Source organism: Papio anubis, chromosome 8 (assembly GCF_008728515.1).
Source record: "Papio anubis isolate 15944 chromosome 8, Panubis1.0, whole genome shotgun sequence".
Classification (NCBI taxonomy): domain Eukaryota; kingdom Metazoa; phylum Chordata; class Mammalia; order Primates; family Cercopithecidae; genus Papio; species Papio anubis.
The window spans coordinates 139,621,440-139,641,508 of record NC_044983.1 but is presented as its reverse complement, the minus strand read 5'-3'; the positions used below and the strand labels follow the sequence as shown (position 1 = coordinate 139,641,508).

The window sequence follows — 20,069 nt, the reverse complement described above, 5'->3', positions numbered from 1 at the left end:
ACCCAGGCCCCCTCCCTTCTCCGACCCGCAGCTCTCAGCCTCGCCTACATCTTGTTCCCCTCAGCCCCGCCTAGACACCCTCCCCTCGCAGCCCCGCCCAGACCCCGCCCCTCGCAGCCCCGCCCCGGCCCTTCTCCCCTCATCAAGCTCCTTCCAAACCACTAAGCCCACGCACCCACCCAAACAGCGTTTTCTGGTCCCCGAGCTCCTCCCGACCCCACCCGCTCCTATGGCCTCCAACCGGCCCCCCAGGCCCCGCCCCCCAGCTGCTCTAGCCCCGCCCGGCCGCTCTAGCCTCCGCTCCTCTCGCTGGTGGAGGTTCCCGACCGCGCTCGCTCCCGCACCCGGAAGCCTGGCAGAAGAATCAGGGCCCACGGCGGTGGGCGGTGCGATGGTCAGGCTCGGGCCTCTCGCTCGCCGCTGCGTTGGGACTGCGCAGGCCGGTAACTGCGCACGGCCGGCCGCCCGGAGGCCTGCGCCATCGCTCCTCCTGGACGTGGGCTCCCAGAACGGCGCCTCCCGGAGCGCAGGGAGCAGGCCGAGGCCGCCGCATGGGCCTGCGGCGCCCCGCCGCTCTCTCTTCCCCAAGCCTGGCACTCCCACTTGGGCTCCAGGGCCCCACGGCTCACGTACCCCCAACCTAGACCGAGTCGTTTTCCCCCGTTTCCCAGCTGAATTAGGTTCTTATTTTCCACAGGTGTGTGCAGTGGCCTCAGGGATCCGGAAAATCGAAGACTGAACCTCTTCTAACATCCAGTAATGGGGCCCTGGAACCTGGGCGTACTAGAGTGCCGCGCTTAGGGCTCCGGGTCGCTGGCTTCGCACTTTCTTCTCCAAAGTTGAATATCTCCTATCTGCGTCCTCATACTTACTACCGCCTGAGGTGCCATGGCCCCCAAGCCGGGGGCCGAGTGGAGCACAGCCCTGTCCCATCTGGTGCTGGGAGTGGTGTCTCTGCACGCAGCCGTGAGCACAGCCCAGGTGAGTACACTGGGGCTGAGCAGGGGCGCATCCCCATACCTCCCAAACCCGAAGGACCTACTTTCCTGAATTAGGGAGAGGTTGGTGGGAAGTGCATCTAAGACCAGGTCTCCATGGAAGCCCAAAACCCTTTCCTGTTTAAAAGGGTGGCCCCGGTCTCTTTTTTCCCACATGTTCTCCCTTCCCTGTGTTGACAGGCAAGTCGAGGGGCTGCTGCTGGCTTCCTGCTCCAGGTCTTGGCTGCCACCATCATGCTGGCCCCAGGGCTGAGCACACATGAAGATTGTCTTGCTGGAGCCTGGGTGGCCACCGTCATCGGCCTGCCCCTTCTGGCCTTCGATTTCCACTGGGTGAATGGGGACCGCTCCTCTGCCAACCTGCTCCTGGGAGGAGGCATGGTGCTAGCAGTGGCTGGCGGCCACCTCAGCTCTGAGGGCCGCTCTGTGGCTGGTCAGGCAATGCTGTTGGTGGTCGCAGTGACCATCCTCATTGTAGCTGTCTTCACGGCCAACACTTACGGGATGTGGGGGGGGACGATGCTGGGTGTGGCAGGCCTCCTGAGCCGGCTGGAGGAGGACAGGCTGCTGCTGCTACCGAAGGAGGATGTCTGTCGCTGGGCCCTGGCTGCAGGCAGCTGGGCTTACTGCCGGGCCCTGCATACACAGCGCCTGCAGTGGGAATGACAGTTGGATACAGCAAGGCAGGGTTTCTGCCCTGCTGAACACTCCCTCTCACCTGCCTGCTCCTGGCGCCTTCTCCCCTAGAGGTAGACTCTCCTGCCCACTGAAGTGGGCTTGCTGCACACTGACTGGTCAGGAGCAGAGTCTGGGTGCTGTCCTTTGGCCACGTGTGGGGACTTGCGTAGACCAGAATGAAAGGGACAGGGTCCCAAACACGTTTGGGGGACCTGATTCTGGGCTGGACATGGTTGTGGATCCAGAGAAGAGGCCTAGACTCCAATAAATATTAGGAATTTTGCAGGAATATGGAATCTGCCCATTTTTGAGAGGGATTGAGGGATCCTTCAGTGAGCTTCCTAAGGCCCCTCAGGGCAGCAGCCGGTTACCCTAATAGGGTATGTACTGGAACTAGGATGGGGCCTCACGCCGGGCCTCCTTTCGACCACTGTCAGGAAGACCTCTGGGCTGAGAAGACAGCCCTAGGCCCTTACTCTCCTGGGACATGGTGGAGTTCCAGATATCCTGGCCTGGCCTGCAGGTGGTCCTCTGGGGCAGTGACCTTCAATAACTGACGGGTAGGGTGGAGTCAGGGGAGGGCTGTACCACAGCCGTTTGAAGAAACGCACATCCTTCCCAGAGTTGATTCGCCCTCCTGTGTACCTCTGGCCTGTGGAAGCCAGCCCTACTCCCTAAGACCTTCGTTTTCCTCAGTGGACCCCTTCAGCCTCCAACCCCAGGGTTAGGATGGGGGTTCGGACTAGCAGAGGATTAGATTCCGGTGGATTAGGGGTCTGGAGTCTCCTCTCCCGGAAGTCTCTCCGCTTGCTCCTGTGGAGACCTAAGGGGTCCCGCACCCGACAGAGATGGGTAGCCCGCGGGGATTTTCGTTTGTGCCCTTCCCCTGCGGGTAGCCGGGCGAGAGCCCCTACCACACGAGCCTGAGTCTTGGGGGACAAAGACGCAGGCACACCCCGCCGTAGGGGTCGGCAGCTGCCGCTGGCTCGTGGAGCGTGGGTGCTGCGCCGGCGCCGCAGCTCGCGTGGGCCTCCCTGCCCCCAGGTGAGCGTCCCTCCGCGACTCTCTCGGGCCCCGCCCCCTCCCCGCCCACCTCCTGCAGGGGCGGGCCCTTGGAGGCCCTCGCACTCCCATTGGCTCTGACCCCTGCGCTTTCTCGCCCCAAGCGGCGCTGCCATTGGCCCCGCGCGGAGCTCACGTGACGGGGAAGACGAGGGGGTGGTGGCGGCGGGGCGGGGGGAAGCGCACAGCGAAAACAAAGATGGCGGCCGTGCCGGGGTCGGTGGCCGCAGCTCCTGCGGGGCGACGCGCGGGCCGGGCCCACTGAGGCGGCGGCGCAGGGAGCGGGGCTGCGGGGTCGCGGCGGCGGCGGCGGGAAAGCGGCGGGAGCGCGCGGCACCCCATCCCTAGGTCGCGGGAGCGCGTCGGTATTCGCCCGTCGGGTCGGCCGGTCGCTGGTCCGGCGTCGAGGAGGAAGCCGGTAGCGGTCTGACCGCGCGTCATGGAAGCGCCGTGCCGGCCGGGGTCGGGGTCGGGTCGGGAGCCGGGTTCGCTGGGCGGCTGCCGGGCAGGCGGCGGGCGGCGTTGGCGAGAGGCGGCGGGGGCCTGGCCCCGGACGAGGCGGCGCGGGCTGGCGGGCGCCCGGCAGCCAGCTGCAGGAGGTGGTCGAGACCGACGCGCCGGGCCCACATGGTTTGCGGCAGCCGAGGCGGCCGAGGCGGCGGCGGCGGCGGCGGCGGCCGGCAGCGGGAAACTGGAGGAGCGGCTCTACTCGGTGCTGTGCTGCACCGTGTGCCTGGACCTGCCCAAGGCCTCCGTGTACCAGGTAGGGCCGCCGGCCGACCCCGACCCGGCCCAGCCCGGGGCTGCAGCCCCCGCTGCTGGGACCCAGGATCCGCGTCTCCTTGGAGGCCAGGCTCGCGGGGCCCGGCGGCCAGGAACTGTCTCCGGCCCTTACAGCCACTTCCTCGCCCAGCGGGGCTCCAGCGCCTGCTCTGAAGCTCCTCGTTGTCTTCCTCTCGGGGCTTTATTTTCAGCTCGGGACTCCCCTTTTCTGTTTTCTGATCCACGTTAATTCCCGATCTCAATCGCTTGTCTTCCGATTACTTCTCCCTTCTCTTTTCTAGACTCCCCCACGGTCCCCTCAACACTCCTCCAACCCACACCTTCAAACTGACCCTTACCCCACAACTGCTCCCCTCAACCCACCCGGTCCCAAGCTCCCTGGGCTCAGAGTCCTGTGCTCCAGAGCTCCTTCCCCATTCTTCTGGCAGCCACACCCCCGAGCTTGTCCCTCCACTCCTGAACATCCTATGGACATTTTTTCTACCTTCCTGGGTGGAAAAATCCTTTCACTTTGTCCATTTCCACTTCATCTTGAAGAACAGTAGGGAGAGGGGATTGCTGCTTGTCAGGACGAACCATTTGCAACAAGCCCCACAGTCTGGGTACCTTTTCCAGGCCCAGGCAAACCCCGCATCCACCTGGACCTGCCATGCCCCATGCTAGGCTCCTGCCCACCTCACCCAGGCCAGGCCAGGCTTCCCAGGCAGCCAGTGCTCCAGGAGGCCGGCCCACCCCTCCTCCCCCATCTTCACATCCACATGGCAGTTGGACTCAGCCCTTAAGCAATCTAGGGCTGTTAGAGAGGGTACCTGGTCCAGGTGGGTTTGACATGACCCTTCCCAGGTAGCAGCAGGGACACACTGGTTGACACGCAGAGACAGAGTACAGTGTCCCCACCTTCCCTGTGTCTTCCCCTCCTTTCAACTCCCCAGTCCTTGTGAGAAATGAAGCAGGTTCCCTGTCAGCTTTCTTTACACTTACAGGAGCTGGAAGTAAAGTAGCTAACGGGGCCTCGTTTCCCTGCTTGTGTTTAAACTAGGGGCCTGGATGAGGAGCTACTTTTGTAACAGGTGGTGTAGGGCTAGTCTGGGTTACCATTTCCCCAAACTCTGGATCTCCAAGTCCTTGCTCTGGCATGACCGTATTGGGAGGATCCCAGTGTGCCTGGGTAGGGAGAGATCGCTGGCTCTCACCCACCTTCCGGGGTGTCAGGCACCAGGACCAGCTAGGGGAGCACTTTTCAGAGCCACTGGCTCCGAGTTAGCAGTTACTTCTTGGCTTTGGCAGTACCTTGGCTTCCAAGACGTGCCCACTCTCCAGCTCCCTTTTCCTGGCTCACAGCCTTCGATCCTCCCAGGTGGAAGAACTCTCCTTGATTTGAGACGGAGTCTCTCTCTGTCACCCAGGCTGGAGTGAAGTGGCACAATCTCGGCTCACTGTAACCTCCGTCTCCCGGGTTAAAGCAGTTCTCCCTACCTCCGCCTCCCGAGTAGCTGGGGTCACAGGCACCTGCCACCATGCCCGGCTATTTTTGTATTTTTTAGTAGAGACAGGGTTTCGCCATGTTGGCCAGGCTGGTCTCGAACTCCTGACCTTGGGTGATCCGCCTGCCTCAGCCTCCCAAAGTGCTGGGATTACAGGCCACTGTACGCGGCCAGAACTCTTTTTTTCTTGGATCTCGAGGGAGACTCCAACAAGCCAAGCCAATGGTGTGAGGTCACAGGGGAACAGAGAATTCTCCTTGTCTCCCCACTGGTGGGTGGGCTGGAGCTGCAGCTGGACCTGGTGATGATGGGCCACATGATACTGGTCCCTGGTGCACTCTGTCTCCCAGCTAGGCTGGCCCAACACAGAGTGATGGCTCTGCTTCTGACCGGAGCTCCTGGTGACCAGGCCTTAGCCTGGCTGGTTCAAACCGGCCTGCACTGTGCAGAGCAGAGTTCTGCCCTGGGCGGCCAGAGGCAGGGAGCTGAGCAGGTGTAATGGAGACCAAAGGCACTGGGGCTGCCCTGGCTGGTGGCCCTCCCTGGCCTGAGGGCTCTGCTCAGTGACTTCCCTGGGAACAGAGCAGCTGAGCGAGGAGTGCTATGGGCACTGGCCTCCCCGAATGCTGCTGAGAACACCTCCAGGGGGTGGCCCTCTGCTGTGAGTGGCGCCCCCGGAAGGTCAACACAGACCTGGAGACCTGGACTCCTGCCTGCTCTGCTCCCTGGAGAATCTGGGCACAGATGGTGTGGGCCTCTACATGCTGCCTTCTGTGTGTCCCTGGTTGGGCCCATGCTGGCCATCACCCCAGCTTGGGCTCAGTCTGCCATATTCTACTAGCCTTCCTTGGTGACTGTGTTGATTGGCTGTCTCGAGCCAGCCAGTGTCAGGAATGCAGCAGGTTCTACTCTCTGTTCCTGCTAGAATGCTTTTCCTGACCCCAGCAGAACACATGGCTCAGGGTGGGCACCAGCCAAGCTGGGGGCTGACTCAGACAGTCCCCCACTCTGGTGAGATGAAGATGGGAGTATCCATGCTGAACCTTGTGTGTTGTGCCTGGCACTGGGGCTGTGGGGGACAATCCCATGGGCCTCTGGAGTTGGCTGGGTCCTCAGTAACTCGAGAGCTTGTCATCCAGATACCAGATGCCACCAGTGCTGGCAGGGAAGCCTCGGGTGGTGCCCCAGGTCTGAGCCCTTGGGCCTGCAGGGCCGGCTGACCCACAGGCCTGTGCCTGCACGATGATGCCTCGCAGGCTGGGAAACCTGCTTGGGTATCAGACTGAGGCCCTCGTGCAAACGGTTTCTGCCACCGCCGAGTCCTGCGTCACGTCAGGTTGGGGCTGCAGCCGGTACAGCAAGACCCAGCTTTGATGTTCTCTGTGTGGGCGTTGGATGTGTCCTGGGTGACTGGCCTGACAAGGTGTACAGCCACCTTCTGGAGTCTCAGGTGGGTGGCAAGAGGGCTAGCAGGGCCAGCAGGGACACCTGTGCAGGAGTTTCTGGACTATTCAGGCCGAGCAGGTGGTCAGGTTGCTCCTGCTGGCTCCCTGCTCTGTGGCCTGAGGGCAGTGTGGCCTGTTGGCACCTCTGCCCATGGGGCACCTCCTCTGGGAAGACACAGCCTCACTAGTGCCCGGGACGTTGCAGCCGCAACCTCATCCCTGACTTCTCTCCCTCTGATTTGGCCCTTCAGATGAGGCCCAGTGTGGTCCTGCATAAGACAGACCTGGCCCTGACCCTTCCTGCTGATGTCAGCTGAGACCCTGGGCCTTGGTGCTGGCACCTGGAGGAAGGGACTGCACATTGTTCCCACCCCTCATGGGGCATTCTTTTTTTTTTTTTTTTTTGAGACGGAGTCTCGCTCTGTAGCCCAGGCTGGAGTGCAGTGGCCGGATCTCAGCTCACTGCAAGCTCCGCCTCCCGGGTTTACGCCATTCTCCTGCCTCAGCCTTCCCGAGTAGCTGGGACTACAAGCGCCCGCCACCGCGCCCGGCTAGTTTTTTGTATTTTTTAGTAGAGACGGGGTTTCACCATGTTAGCCAGGATGGTCTCGATCTCCTGACCTCGTGATCCGCCCGTCTCGGCCTCCCAAAGTGCTGGGATTACAGGCTTGAGCCACCGCGCCCGGCCCATGGGGCATTCTTAAGGCGAAAACAAGCTCACTCTTGTGTAAGGACCGGGCTGAGGCCTCTCAGATGTGTTCCAGCCGCTCCCTCTAACTCAGCCCTGCACAGTGCCCCGCCACTCCCGTGCCCTCCTGCCTGAGGTGTCCTCTCCCTGCCCCTGCCCACCTCTTGGGCGCGACAGAGGCAGCGCTCCCACTTTGAGATTTTGTTCTCTCCTTGCTACAAGGATCCTCTCCTGCCCCATCTGACCAGGGTGTGTCCACTCTGTCCTGTGGGTGGGTTGGTGTATGCACCTGCCCTCCCGCCTGTAGCGCCCATGTCTCTGCCACATCTTGCCGGTCCCATTGATAACAGCCCAGGAAGCAGAGATGACTCCTCTCTGCCTGAGCCCCACACCCCCAGCCAGTCCAACAGTGCACAGTCCTGTGGGGATGGAGTCACCATCCACATGTCCAAGGAGCTTCGGGCCCCTGTTCCCCAGTCTCCTGGGCAGCAGTACAGGACTGCAGCTGACTTGCTCTTTGCGGTGAGGAAAGTGGCAGAAGAGAAAGATCTTTGTAACTATGTCTGCTTAGGCATTTAAAACTCACAGGAGCAAGGAAGAGGTTCTGGAATCTGGCTAATTGAGAATTTTTATTTTCTGTGGTGGTTATCATTTGAGTTACTTTTAGATCTAAGCAGCCTTGTTCTGAATGTGAGCCTGACTCTGGGTATTGACTGGCCCCCGTTTGAGGTCTGACAGCAGTAGCAGTTGAGGGATTTCAAATCCAGCCTGGGCAGAGGGTTTGAGTCCTGGCTTCACACTTAACCAGCTGTGTGGCCTTGGACAATGTGCCGGTCCCTCTCAGACCCATGTTTGATCCAGGAGGTCAGGGGCCGAGCATGTGGGGTGTGTCCTGAAGCACCACTGGCCCTGGTGGGGCCTGCATGCAGATGGCAGAGGAAGGGGGACCTCCAACTGGCTGAGCAGCGCTTTTGTGGTTTGTGCCACAGGGAAGCCCTTTGGCTGCATTTTGGCTCTGACGACCTCTGTCAAGGGCCGGTGGGTCCCTGAGCCCTAGGTGAGTGAGGGCACTGCTCCCATGGGCCTGGGCACTGTGCCATCCTCCAGTGGAAAACAGGGGGTCCCCAGGTTCTGAGAGACCCATGCAGTCCAGGCTCGAAAAGGTTCCTACGAGGCCAGCTGACCATAGGGAACTTGGGACCACCAGAAAGTCGGGGCCCTCGGCTGGGGGACAGGGTCAGGGCTCCTTCTTGAGCCTGTTTAGCCCATCCAGCTCCCCTTTAACCCCAGGGAAGAAGTAGCTCAAGTGGAGATCCTGGGTCTGCATGAGCTGCCTGTAGCTGGCAGGGGGGAGGGCTGGGTGCTGTCCTGAGGATGCAGGTGCAAATGGCCATTTCTGGGCCACCTGTGTGTATCAGCATCTGCAGAGGGGTCTGGGGTCTGGCTCCTGGGGTTGGCAGCCCCAGCAGCTCCGCCATGGCTGCCCAAGGTGGTGATACTTCCTCTGTGCCTGCTGGGTGTGGGGCAGTGCCACCCTGTCCCATCCCACCTCATCAGCACAGAATGAAGCTGGTCCTATACTCATCACCTGTGCATGTGAGGAAACTGAGGCCCCAAGAGGAGAGCCCAGGGTCATACTGCTGGTGACCTGTGGGCTGGGGTCTGAGCCCAGCACTGTGGCTTCAAGCCCACATCTGCCCTAGGAGGGGCCAGGAGGCCCTGTGATGTTATTACCCTGTGATGACAGTCCACTGTGATGTCATTCCCTCGTGGTAGCATTACCTGCAGTGTCACCCCATGACATCATTTCCCCCATGTGACATTCCCGTGATGTCACATGTTGCCATCCCCTGTGATATCACCCCTATGATGTCATCCCCCATGTCAGTCCCCCCATCATGTCAGTTTCCCACAATATCATCCCCTCTGATGCCAATACTCCCTCTGATGTCAACCCCGTGATGTCAGTGTGATGTCAGCCTGCCACGATGTCATCCCCCTTTGATGTCATCTATGTGATATCATTCTGTGATGTCACCCCCATAATGCCATTCCCCTGTGATGTCATGTTTCTGTGATGTCAGTCCCCCCATGATGTCAATCTCCCATGATGTCACCCCGTGATGTTATTCCCATGTGACATCACCCCAGTGATGTCACCCCCATGATGTCATCCTTGGTTGTGGGGGAGTGTGGGATTCCCTCCTCTCGCCTCCCGTGGAGTCTTCTTGGCTCGTAGTGAGAGGTGGCCTGGCCTGGGTGCTGCAGCAGCTGCTCTTGAAGGTGCCTGGGCTCTTGGGGGCCTTGCCCCATGCCATCCCCTGGACCGTGTGGAGCCCTCCAGGGCCCAGCTTCTGTCAGGTGGTGGGCACAAGTCAGAATCAGGTGCATCTGACCAGATGCTGCCAGGGCCAAGGATGCAGCTGCCTGTGGCCTGGCCTTGGTGTGGAGCCAGAGTCTTGCTCAGGGGCTGAGGGGACCCAGATGGTGGGGAAGGCTCTGGAGCTTGTGACGGGTGACCGTCCTGCTGTGGACAGACCTCCTGGGCTGAGCGTTGGTCGGGCCCGGGCCGTGCACCTGGAGGGTGTCCCTTGACCAGTGAGGAGGGTCTGGGGGTGGGTGTGGCTGTGTCCCTTGGCTGCTGGGCCAGTGTGGTCCGGGGCACTTTAGGGACTCCCTGTGTTCTGACTTGAGTGGCAGGCACCATTCCGGCTGAAGGGGCAGTGGCCCTGTGTCTCCTCAGAGCTTGCAGTTCCTCTCAGAGGCCCAGAGGGAGCCAGAGGAGGGAAGGGCCACTGCTGCCTCCCCATGGTATGGAATTGACTGAGCCCATGCTGGGGTCTAGAGGCCCCAAAGGAATGAGGCCTATGGCCAGGGACTGGCCCAGGAGCTGGGGTAGCTTTCTGGGGAGAGGCTGGCAGTGCTGGGAGGTAAGTGGTGATGTGCTCAGTAGCTTCAGTGCTCCCTTGGGAGGGTCCAGGACTCCACCTCGAATCTTCCTGGGCTATCCAGAGCCAGGAAGAGAGGCCAGATGGCCTTAGTGGGTGGGATCAGGTGCTTCAGCCCTGCCTGGAACTCCCTTGGGGGCTGGGCCACAGCCAAGAAGAGTACCGTTGTGCCTGTGCTCAGGACACTGCACGTGCAGAGCTGGGCCCAGAACCTCGTCCAGGGGACGCGGGCAGTCTCATCAGGTGTCTAGAGCTGGCCACATGGAGTGGTACGCCTCCAGGGTGGGGGGCTGTGAGAAGGCAGTGGTGTGGGCCCTTGGTCTGTGCCTCCCGTGGGACAGCTGCTTCAACAGCGTCTGTGCCCACTCCTGCCCAGAGTCCACCCACCGCTGACCCCTGGACTTAGCTGGTGGATTTTCACACCTTCTCCTGGGGCAGGCCTCAGCTTGTCCCCACCCAATCAGAGCCAGACTCAGGCAGCTGTGTATGTTTTAATTAATTATTTATTTATTTATGAGACAGAGTCTCACTCTGTCTCCCCGGCTGCAGTGCAGTGGCGCCATCTCGGCTCACTGCAACCTCCGCCTCCCGGGTTTACGCCGTTCTCTTGCCTCAGCCTCCCGAGAAGCTGAGTTTATAGGCATGCACCACCATGCCTGGTTAATTTTTGTATTTTCAGTAGAGACGGGGTTTCACCATGTTGGCCAGGCTGGTCTTGAACTCCTGACCTCAGGTGACCTGCCTGCCTCGGCCTTCCAAAGAGCTGGGGTTACAGGTATGAGCCACTGCCTGTCATTTTAATTTTTAACCAAACTGAGAACTTGAGAATTGAATGCAGGTAATGGGTGGTGGTCATGTGGAGGTGGATTCCATGAAAAAGGGCTTTGTCCCCACTGTCGGTTCTCCACATGTAGGTCCTTTGACTCAGCAGACCTTAGGCCTGGTTCACAGGTGCTGAGCAAACAGCCCCAGCATCTGGCCGCTCCTTAGCTTGGGGTGCACAGGCCGCTGAAGCAGTAGGATGGCAGCTCAGGCTTACCAGGGCCCCACATGTGCAGGGGTGGCCCTGTGAGTGTCCCTTCCCTGACACACACCTTGTAGAGAGGCTGGGCCTGGGCAGGCCCCTCTGCTGCACCACATCCCATTCTCAAGAGGGTCCCAGGTCCCAAAGGAAGCCGGTGGCCCAGTGGCTTTCTGGAGGTTTGCATGGCTGGCAAGCCCGGGCCAGCTGCTGGAGAGGCATCAGGACAGGAGCAACTCTGCTGACTGCTCCCTTCAGTGAGCTGTGAGTCTTTAGGTGGGAGGCACATCACATCCCCGTCACTCCTGTCTGGCCCTGGAATGCCTCAGCCTGCACACCCCACTCCAGCCAGGGCTGTGGGAGCTGTGTCTGCTCAGGTACAAAAGGCTTTGTTTGCTCTTGGACCTCTTGGTTCTGGTTTGGGCTTCCCGCCTCCCATGCTGGGAGCCCCTACGGGCTGGGACCGCAGCTTGCTGAGTGTCTCTCAGTGGCACCAAGTGGACGCTCGAGGCTTATGTTGAGGGAGTGAGAGCCAGGATGGGCCGCTGGCCGTGCTGGGAGCCCACACAGGCAGGGAGCCCAGCGGGAGGTGCCCTGCTCCTGCCAGCCCTGGTTACCCCAGCAGGCTGGGCACCCACTCAGAGCCCCCACTCCCACTCGCACTCCCCAGGCACTCCCCGTGTGCTCACCTGCCCTTGTCCTGGGCCAGCTTGGCTCCTGCCTTCCAGCTCTGAGGAGGCCTCTGCAGGCAGCCGACCTCCCTGGATGGGGGGACAGCTGCCTCCTCTCACCTGGGCTCCCTGGGGAGGGCTGGAATAGAAGGGCCAGGCTAGGCTGGTCCTCTCAGGACCTCTCTGAGCCAGATCCTCTCAACCCAGGATGAATGGCCTTTCTGAAGACCTAGAGAACATGCCTGCCCCAGTGTGGGAGCCGTGTCCGCTCCCCACCTGACAGTGTTGGCCAAGAGCCCAGCGTTTCTGGAGGGCTCCCAAACTCTGGACCTGTAGGCGAGTCAGGGCAGTCGCTGGTCCCTAAGGGAAAAGCCTGGCTCTAAGCCTCAGGTGGCTGCACCCATCACTGCCAGGGCGAGCTGTCGCCTCTGTGAGCTGATGAGGCCTTGCCCTTAGGACCTCTAATCTCTGCAAGAACCCAAGCTGGCTCTGCCTGTCTCTCCTGAGCAGCTCTCAGTGTTCACCACACTCCAGCACGACTCGGGACAGGCACGTGCGCCCCTCTGCACTAGCTGGAGTCCCTCAGGACACCTGGCCAGAGCTGACGGGCATGGGCGGGTGTGTGCGAGCATAAGCCCGCAGGTCTGTGAGCTTCGTCTCCCTTTCCTTCTTCGCAGTGTACTAATGGTCACTTGATGTGCGCTGGCTGTTTTATCCACCTACTAGCAGATGCCCGGCTGAAGGAGGAGCAGGCCACGTGCCCCAATTGTCGTTGTGAGATCAGTAAGAGCCTCTGCTGCCGGAACCTGGCCGTGGAGAAAGCTGTGAGCGAGCTGCCTTCAGAGTGTGGCTTCTGCCTGCGCCAGTTTCCCCGCTCCCTCCTGGAGAGGCACCAGAAAGAGGAATGCCAGGACAGGTAACTGAGGGTCAGGGGTTCAGCCTCACAGGCAGGGCTGAGGACTGCTGGAAGCCCACCCTGGTGCAGCAGGGCCCTGTGCAGGGGGGTCTGGCCGTCCCTGCTGCCTGGGCCTCGGAGGCCACCTGTGTAGCCCAGCGACGGCCCTGGGGGAGGGTGCCTGCACAGGATGAGGACAGGCAGGTTCTGCGTCCAGTTGTTATCCAGACATGAGCCTAGCCTTCCAGCGCTCTTTGTGGCTGTGGGGGAGCCTCTTGAAGGGCCCAGGACAGCGTGTCCAACACAGGACCTCAGGGAGCTTGGTGTGAGGCTACACTGCCCATGGCTATCCATCCAGTGGAGGCAGCCACCAAGTCTCCTGCAGTGAGGCTGTACAGGACCGCCGCTGCCAAGCAGAGGAGAGAACCACGCCGCGGTGCGGGGCATGCAGGCTCAAGCTTGCACTGTTCCTTCCCCTCTCTCTCCCTGTTATTGCCTGTCTCCTTCCTCTCCACACACTGCCACTCTGACTTCATCCTGGGGGCTGGGCTCACAGTTATGTGTGTCCTGCAGGAAGGGATTCTTAGCTGGATGGAAGCCATGTGGGAGGACAGCTTGTTGCAGCCGCCTGTTGGGGGCTCAGGCTGTGAGTGATGTGCCTGCCTCCCCCAGGGTAACCCAGTGCAAGTACAAACGCATCGGCTGCCCATGGCACGGCCCTTTCCATGAGCTGACAGTGCACGAAGCTGCATGTGCCCACCCGACCAAGACAGGCAGCGAGCTGATGGAGATCCTAGATGGGATGGACCAGAGCCACCGCAAGGAGATGCAGCTGTACAACAGCATCTTCAGCCTGCTCAGCTTCGAGAAGATCGGCTACACAGGTGAGGCGCCCCGCCGCCTGCTGCATGCCACACAGGTGTGGGCGTGGGGGGCTGGCAGCCAGGAGCCTGGGGGCAGCAGGCTCTGGGCACTGGGCACTGACGGCACCAGACGGCTGGGCTCTGGACAAGCTCCCGGTGGACAGGAGGACACCTCGGGCAAGAAGAGAGGCCGGAGACTGAGCAGAAGGAGAGGCCGAGGCAGACCCCAGGTGCACACCTGTGTGGCTCTCACGGCAGCCCCGCCCACCTGTCCTCCCCACCCTGGCTTCACCACCCCCGCAAGGTGGCATCTCACTGTGGGGCTCCAGAGTCTCAAGACAGTCAGGGTCTAACCAGAAAGCGAGCAGGTCTCAGGGGGCCTGGGAGCTAGGGGCCTGCCCCTCGGACCCTGGAGCGAGAAGAGCACCCTGCCGAGTGAGGTCCTGCCTACAGGCAGTCACTGCCCCAGCCGTGGGCCTCTCAAGGCTGGCACGAAGCCGTGCAGGGACAGGGCTCCAGAACAAGCTGAGGGTGCCCGACTCAAACTGTAGAACCGGGAGTGGACACCCACAGACGCGCAGGCTGGATGCGTGCGCAGGCACACTGGATCTCTGGGCCACTGCCACCGCCTTTGAACATGTCGGGGAGCAGGAGCCAGGCCAGAGTCTGGCCCAGAGGACAGCAAGAAGCACCTGTTGATACTGGGGCCACTGGAGGAAGCTCCGTCCCTCTACTCTCAGCCCACACCAGGCGGCCAGCTCAGAGCACCAGGCATGGCGCAAGCAGGGCGGTCATGGGCAGCCAGTCTCGCCCTGCTGCCTGGACTGTGCCCAGCGGGATGTGGGCCCAAGCAGGCCAGAGAGGCTGAGGGCCTGGGGTCTCTGCGGCAGCCACAGCCTGTGGTGAGTAGCAGCCTTAGCTGTCCTGGAGATACCAGGGTCTCATGGAGTCTAGGCAGGCTGGGGCACTGTGGCTGCGGCCGTGGCCAGGTGGGAAGCCCCATTCATGCAGGAAAGACTGGCCACCTGGGAACCCACGCCTCCGCGGAGGGACTTGCCGGCCACAGGCTGTGGGCTGCCCAAGAGGACTATGCAGGCAGGGCTGCCTGCTGACTGGCAGCTCCGGATCAGGCCTGGCGCCCTTGGACCTGGTGCTCCCCTCGGGCAGGGCTGGGTGCCGCAGCCGCCTGCTGGCTTTTCTGGCAGCTCCTCTGTATCAGAACCAATAAAGTGCACTTGTTCTCGGAACCGCATCCTGTCTGTGTGTCTGCTTACCCCGCCCTGGGGGACACCCGGGACTCGGGGCGATGAGGGAGGCCAGCGTGGGTCGGGCACGCCTGGGGTGTGGCCTGACACGTGCAGCCTCTGGACTCTCTCCAGCTAATCCATGTTGATTCTGTTTGTAGTTGTTCCCCTCAAAGCTTGTGTGCGCCTCCATTTGCCATAGTTGCGTTTGGCTTGCTTGTGACAAGCAGAGCTCGGTGCCCGGGTAAGTTGCCTTCCTCCCCGGCTGAGCCTGCCCTCAGCCTGGTCAGGGAAGGCGTTGCCGCCCAGCCCTGCCCACACTAACAGCCGGCTCTTTCCGGCCCTGTCTGTCTCCACAGAGGTCCAGTTCCGGCCGTACCGCACAGATGACTTCATCACGCGCCTGTACTACGAGACACCCAGGTTCACAGTGCTGAACCAGACGTGGGTCCTGAAGGCTCGCGTCAATGACTCGGAGCGCAACCCCAACCTGTCGTGCAAGCGTACGCTCTCCTTTCAGCTCCTCCTCAAGAGCAAGGTCACAGCACCACTGGAGTGCTCCTTCCTGCTGCTCAAGGGCCCCTACGATGACGTGAGGATCAGCCCTGTCATCTACCACTTCGTCTTCACCAACGAGAGCAACGAGACGGACTACGTGCCACTGCCCATCATTGACTCCGTGGAGTGCAACAAGCTGCTGGCCGCCAAGAACATCAACCTGCGGCTCTTCCTGTTCCAGATACAGAAGTAGGGCAGGGCCTCAGGACGCCCAAGGAGCTGACGGGCAGCATCCCAGCACCGCTGCCTTGTCCACCTGGCTGGCAGCTGCTTCACGGGACTATCTGATCATTTTAGCAAAGGAGGAGAACAAACGAAGCCAACACAGGGCAAGTCTGCATGTGTGCGTGACAGGACCCCCGCCTCCGGCTCACCCCCCGACCCCTGCCTCCCCTCCTTCCGAGGGCCACCAGAGGCTGGGCTGACCCGAAGAGGAGATGGTGCACCAGGCACCCCGAGGCTCAGAGACGGTGGCAGCAAGGAGGCTGAGAGGCACAGCGACCCTGCCCCAGCCCTTCGGTGCAGTCAGGTGGCAGTGCTGCTCCATCCCTGCGGGTTCCGGCCGGGCGCGGGGGCCTTGACGTCAGACGGGATATCCGAATATCTGATAGCAATTAAAAGGCAGCCTTGTTTCGTACTTTCTGTTTTGTTCGAGGGGAAGGCATGGCTGTGAATGGACAGCGTGGGAGCTTTGGTTTGGCCTGGGGGTCAGAGCCTGCCCCGTCCCCATCTCTGTGCCCGCACACGTTCCCCGAGGAAGACTCAGAGACACTGCCTCCCCCTACACTCTGTCATGGGGTCTTGAGACTGAGGCTTGGGCAGGGAGATCCAGGTAGGGTCGGGGCTGCCCTGGCCAACTGGCCACTCCCAGGGAGACAGGACTCAGCCACAGGGCTCAGCAGACATTTTCGGAAAGCAGGGTGAAATTGTCTCTTCCCAGGAAAAAGATTAAACTCCTTGCAGGCTCTTTGATAAGTTACACAATTTTAGTGAGAAAGAGTCTATTTACTGTAGATTCAGCCTTGAGGGCCCAGCGTCCCCAGGCTGTGCGGAAAGCTTGGGTTAGTGCTTGGGTGCCTGGCTGGGTGAGAGTCTGAGGGGTGTCCCCCATGCTGCTCTCGGGGTCCTGCTGCTGGCCCTGCATTCAGGCTCGCTTCAGAGGTCAGAGGTTGGACAGCCCAGCTTCTCACCTTGAGGGAGGTGGGCCCTTCCCATCCTCACCCTGGCTGCCGCCTGGTATGCCCCTGTGGTGGCTGAGCAGGGCTAGCTTAACAGGGTGGGAAGGAACCCTGCCTGGAGGAGTGAGCCCCGGTCCTTTCTTCCCCTGGGACTCTCAGGGCTACTGGGAAGGGTACAGCTTGCTTCCCCGACCTTTGCTTAGGAGATGTGGCTCTTCCCTGACAGCTTTTTGTTGCTTCAGTACCAAAGAACTGGTTTCCTCTGCTCCAGTCAGGTGCATTCACAGGCCTCACAGCAGCCCCACCAGCCCCACCCGCCCCACCTGGCTGCCGGGGCCTGGCCTGCATTGTCCTGTGCTTTCCTCCTCACGGGTCGAGGGCTGAGAAATGGAGAGAAGGAGCTGGGGGGCAGAATGCAAGTGCCATCATCCGGGCGGCTGACCATGGCACAGCCCAGCATGACCCTCCCAGTCAGCTCTTCCCTCCTGGGCTGCCACACTGCCCCTCACAGGCTGCAAGCTTCTGGGCTTTTTCTGAGAGTCCTGTGGGTTTCTACTCCCAGGCCAGGGCGTGTGGCCTGCTGGGAGTGCCTCGCTGCCGGAGCCTTATATCCCACAAAGCTGATGGGGCCTGGCCACCAAGGGCATGGGAAGGCCCCATGGTTGGTTTTCTGCTGTCCAGAAAGACAGACCCCACCCAGCCCCCAGCACATCCTTGGGAGCAGCTGCCTCTGACTCGGGCACCACCAGAGTGAACTCGGGCACCCCCAGGGCTGCGATTTGGGGCTGCCCTCCGCCATGCTCCACCCACAGGCACAGAGGGATGGGCTGTGGCTCCGCATCTCCGTGTCTTTGGAAGCCCGACACCCTCTTGGGCAGTGTTTCTGGGTCCAAGGTGATGGTGTGGGGGGCATGGGTGGGGCAGGCTTGCCCTGTCACCTGTTTGGGTGCGTGTGTGAGAGACTGACTCAATGGAGGGACAGGCCCCGGCATGTCTCTGGGGCGGGGAAGGTGGGAGGCTTGTTCTTCATGGGTTCAGCTGGGCTGGGATGCCAGGGGCCTGGAGGCAGCACATCTCTGCAGGTTGGGGGGCCACATGGAGAAAGGAGACCTGGGGCTGTTGAGGTCCTGCAGCCCCACATGCACAGTCCTCGGGCAACCAGTCCTGTGGGAGTTCAGGACAGGAGGGGCCGGCCTGAGGGTAAGGGCAGTGTCCACACAAGGCCCTTCAAGATGTGGGTGCCTCAAGTCTGCAAACGCGGCCCAGTGTCCTCAGCAGGGCATCTGCCCCGTGACCATGACGTGCAGCAGCTGAAACTTACGACCTGGGGGAGCCAAGCACCTGGGAGGACCACAGTGTGTCCTCAGCCACCAGGCACTGGCACACAGGCTTCCCGTGGCATTGTCAATGTGGGCCACATGTGACGGGGCCGCCGCACACACAGCTTGTGTTCAACACCCTGAGACATCTTGGCATCCCGACCTGCTCCTTTGTCATCTCGGAGGATGGGGGCGTGGGGGTCCGGACTCCGCAGAAGTGGGGCGGCATAGCCTAACCCAGGCCCCACGTTTCTCCCTCCCTTGTCTCACCCCCACCCCCTGGTGAGCACCACATCCCTCAATTTGCCCGGAGTGAGACATTTACAAAAATAATAAAAATAGGCCAGGCACGGTGGGTCACGCCTATAATCCCAGCATTTTGGGAGGCCGAGGCAGGCAGATGACCTGAGGTCAGGAGTTTGAGACCAGACTGACCAACATGATGAAACCCCATCTCTACTAAAAATACAAAAATTAGCTGGGCGTGGTGAGGGGTGTCTGTAATCCCAGCTATTCAGGAGGCTGAAGCAAGGAGAATCGCTTGAACCCAGGAGGCAGAGGTTGCAGTGAGCTGAGGTCCTGCCATTGCACTCCAGCCTGGGTGACAGAGTGAGACTCCATCTCAAAAAACAAAAACAAAAACAAAAATTAGCTGGGCATGGTGGTGGGCATCTGTAATCCCAGCTACTCAAAAGGCTGAGGCAAGAGAATCACTTGAACCTGAGAGAAGGAGGTTGCAGTGAGCCCAGATCACACCATTGTACCCCAGCCTAGGCAACAAGAGAAATTGGATTGTCTCTGAAGGGGAATTGGGCTTCTAGGAGCTGGGCTGTCCTGTGGACCCTGGGGCTGGAGGGGATACTTAATCGTTGTCCAGGTAGCTCAGGGAGCCCCTCTGGTATCCAAGTCACCCTGTCTTCAGCTGTTCACCTGAGTCTTCTGCTTCTGAATCTCACTCTTCACTCCCTCCCTCGAGCCTCACTATGCCCCTCGCACACCTCACCAGCTTGCCCGCCAAGTAGTTGCCTTGGCTCAGAGCCATGCTTTGGATGGGTAAGGGGTTGGCAGTGCAGGCCTCCACAACCTGTCCTCACACCCAGCCCTGCCTGGATTTCCCGCCTCCTGCACCTTGGCCTGCACAGGTGTGCAGGCTTGGCCTAGTCCCACCCTCGGTGCCTTGGAGGCACCGAGGCCCAAATCTGCCCAGTCCTGGGGCCACGCCAGGTGGCAGCCTTTACTGGACCCAGGGACCTGTCAGTGCGTCATGCCACTCTCTCCCCAACAGACCTCTCTGGCGGAGTTTTGCCCAACGACTTGCTGTAATTACGATGGAAATTAACCCATCTATCTTCCACTCCTTCTGAGGCTCCTCAGTTGGACTCTGTGCACCCAGCCTCCTCTGGGACCTCTGGAAAACCAGTCACCGCACCTGAGTGCAGTGCTGGGTGTGCTGTGTAGCCGGGAGTCAGAGACCCAAGGCATGGCAGGCATTTGGTCCTCAAGGTCATGGGGGACAGCAAGGGTATTTTAGAGGCCTGGGTGCCCCATATCATAGAACTCTAGACATAATTTTGCAGTCGTTTTCTCTCTCTTCCTTTTTTTTGAGATGGAGTCTTACTCTGCCGCCCAGGCTGGAGTGCAGTGGTGCGATCTCGGCTCACTGCAAGCTCCGCCTCCCAGGTTCACACCATTCTCCTGCCTCAGCCTCCCGAGTGGCTGGGACTACAGGCACCCGCCACCATGCCCGGCTAATTTTTTGTATTTTTAGTAGAGACAGGGTTTCACCGTGTTAGCCACGATGGTCTCGATCTTCTGACCTCGTGATCCGCCCGCTTTGGCCTCCCAAAGTGCTGGGATTACAGGCGTGAGCCCAGGAAGAGTGCGCCTGGCCCTCTCTTCCTCTCTTTCTTTTCCTCCCTCCCTCCCTTTCTTTTTTTTAAATAAAAATGGGGTATCAGGCCGGACGTGCTGGCTTATGCCTGTAATACCAGCACTTTGGGAGGCCGAGGTAGGCAGATCACGAGGTCAGGAGTTTGAAACCAGCCTGGCCAGCATGGTGAAACCCCGTTTCTACTAAAAATGCAAAAATTAGCCGGGCATGCTGGCACATGCCTGTAGTCCCAGCTACTTGGAAGGCTGAGGCAGGAGAATCGCTTGAACTTAGGAGGCGGAGGTTGTGGTGAGCTGATATCGCACCATTGCACGCCAGCCTGGGCGACACAGCGAGACTCACA

The 20,069-nt window shown here is 60.7% G+C and overlaps 2 protein-coding genes across 2 annotated transcripts; both read left to right on the top strand.

Moving 5' to 3' along the window:
* Positions 1-134: 134 nt before the first annotated feature.
* Positions 135-1,965, top strand: LOC110744030 (cysteine and histidine-rich protein 1-like). Its single transcript, XM_021942759.2, has 3 exons — positions 135-443; positions 698-981; positions 1,179-1,965. Exons 2-3 carry the CDS (start codon positions 889-891, stop codon positions 1,662-1,664), a joined length of 579 nt encoding a protein of 192 aa, XP_021798451.1. The 5' UTR covers positions 135-443; positions 698-888; the 3' UTR covers positions 1,665-1,965.
* Positions 1,966-2,936: 971 nt separating this feature from the next.
* CYHR1 (cysteine and histidine rich 1) lies at positions 2,937-16,317 on the top strand. Its single transcript, XM_021942757.2, has 4 exons — positions 2,937-3,501; positions 12,456-12,694; positions 13,346-13,557; positions 15,140-16,317. The coding sequence occupies exons 1-4, from the start codon at positions 3,178-3,180 to the stop codon at positions 15,529-15,531; spliced, it is 1,167 nt and encodes a 388-aa protein (XP_021798449.2). The 5' UTR covers positions 2,937-3,177; the 3' UTR covers positions 15,532-16,317.
* Positions 16,318-20,069: the final 3,752 nt, after the last annotated feature.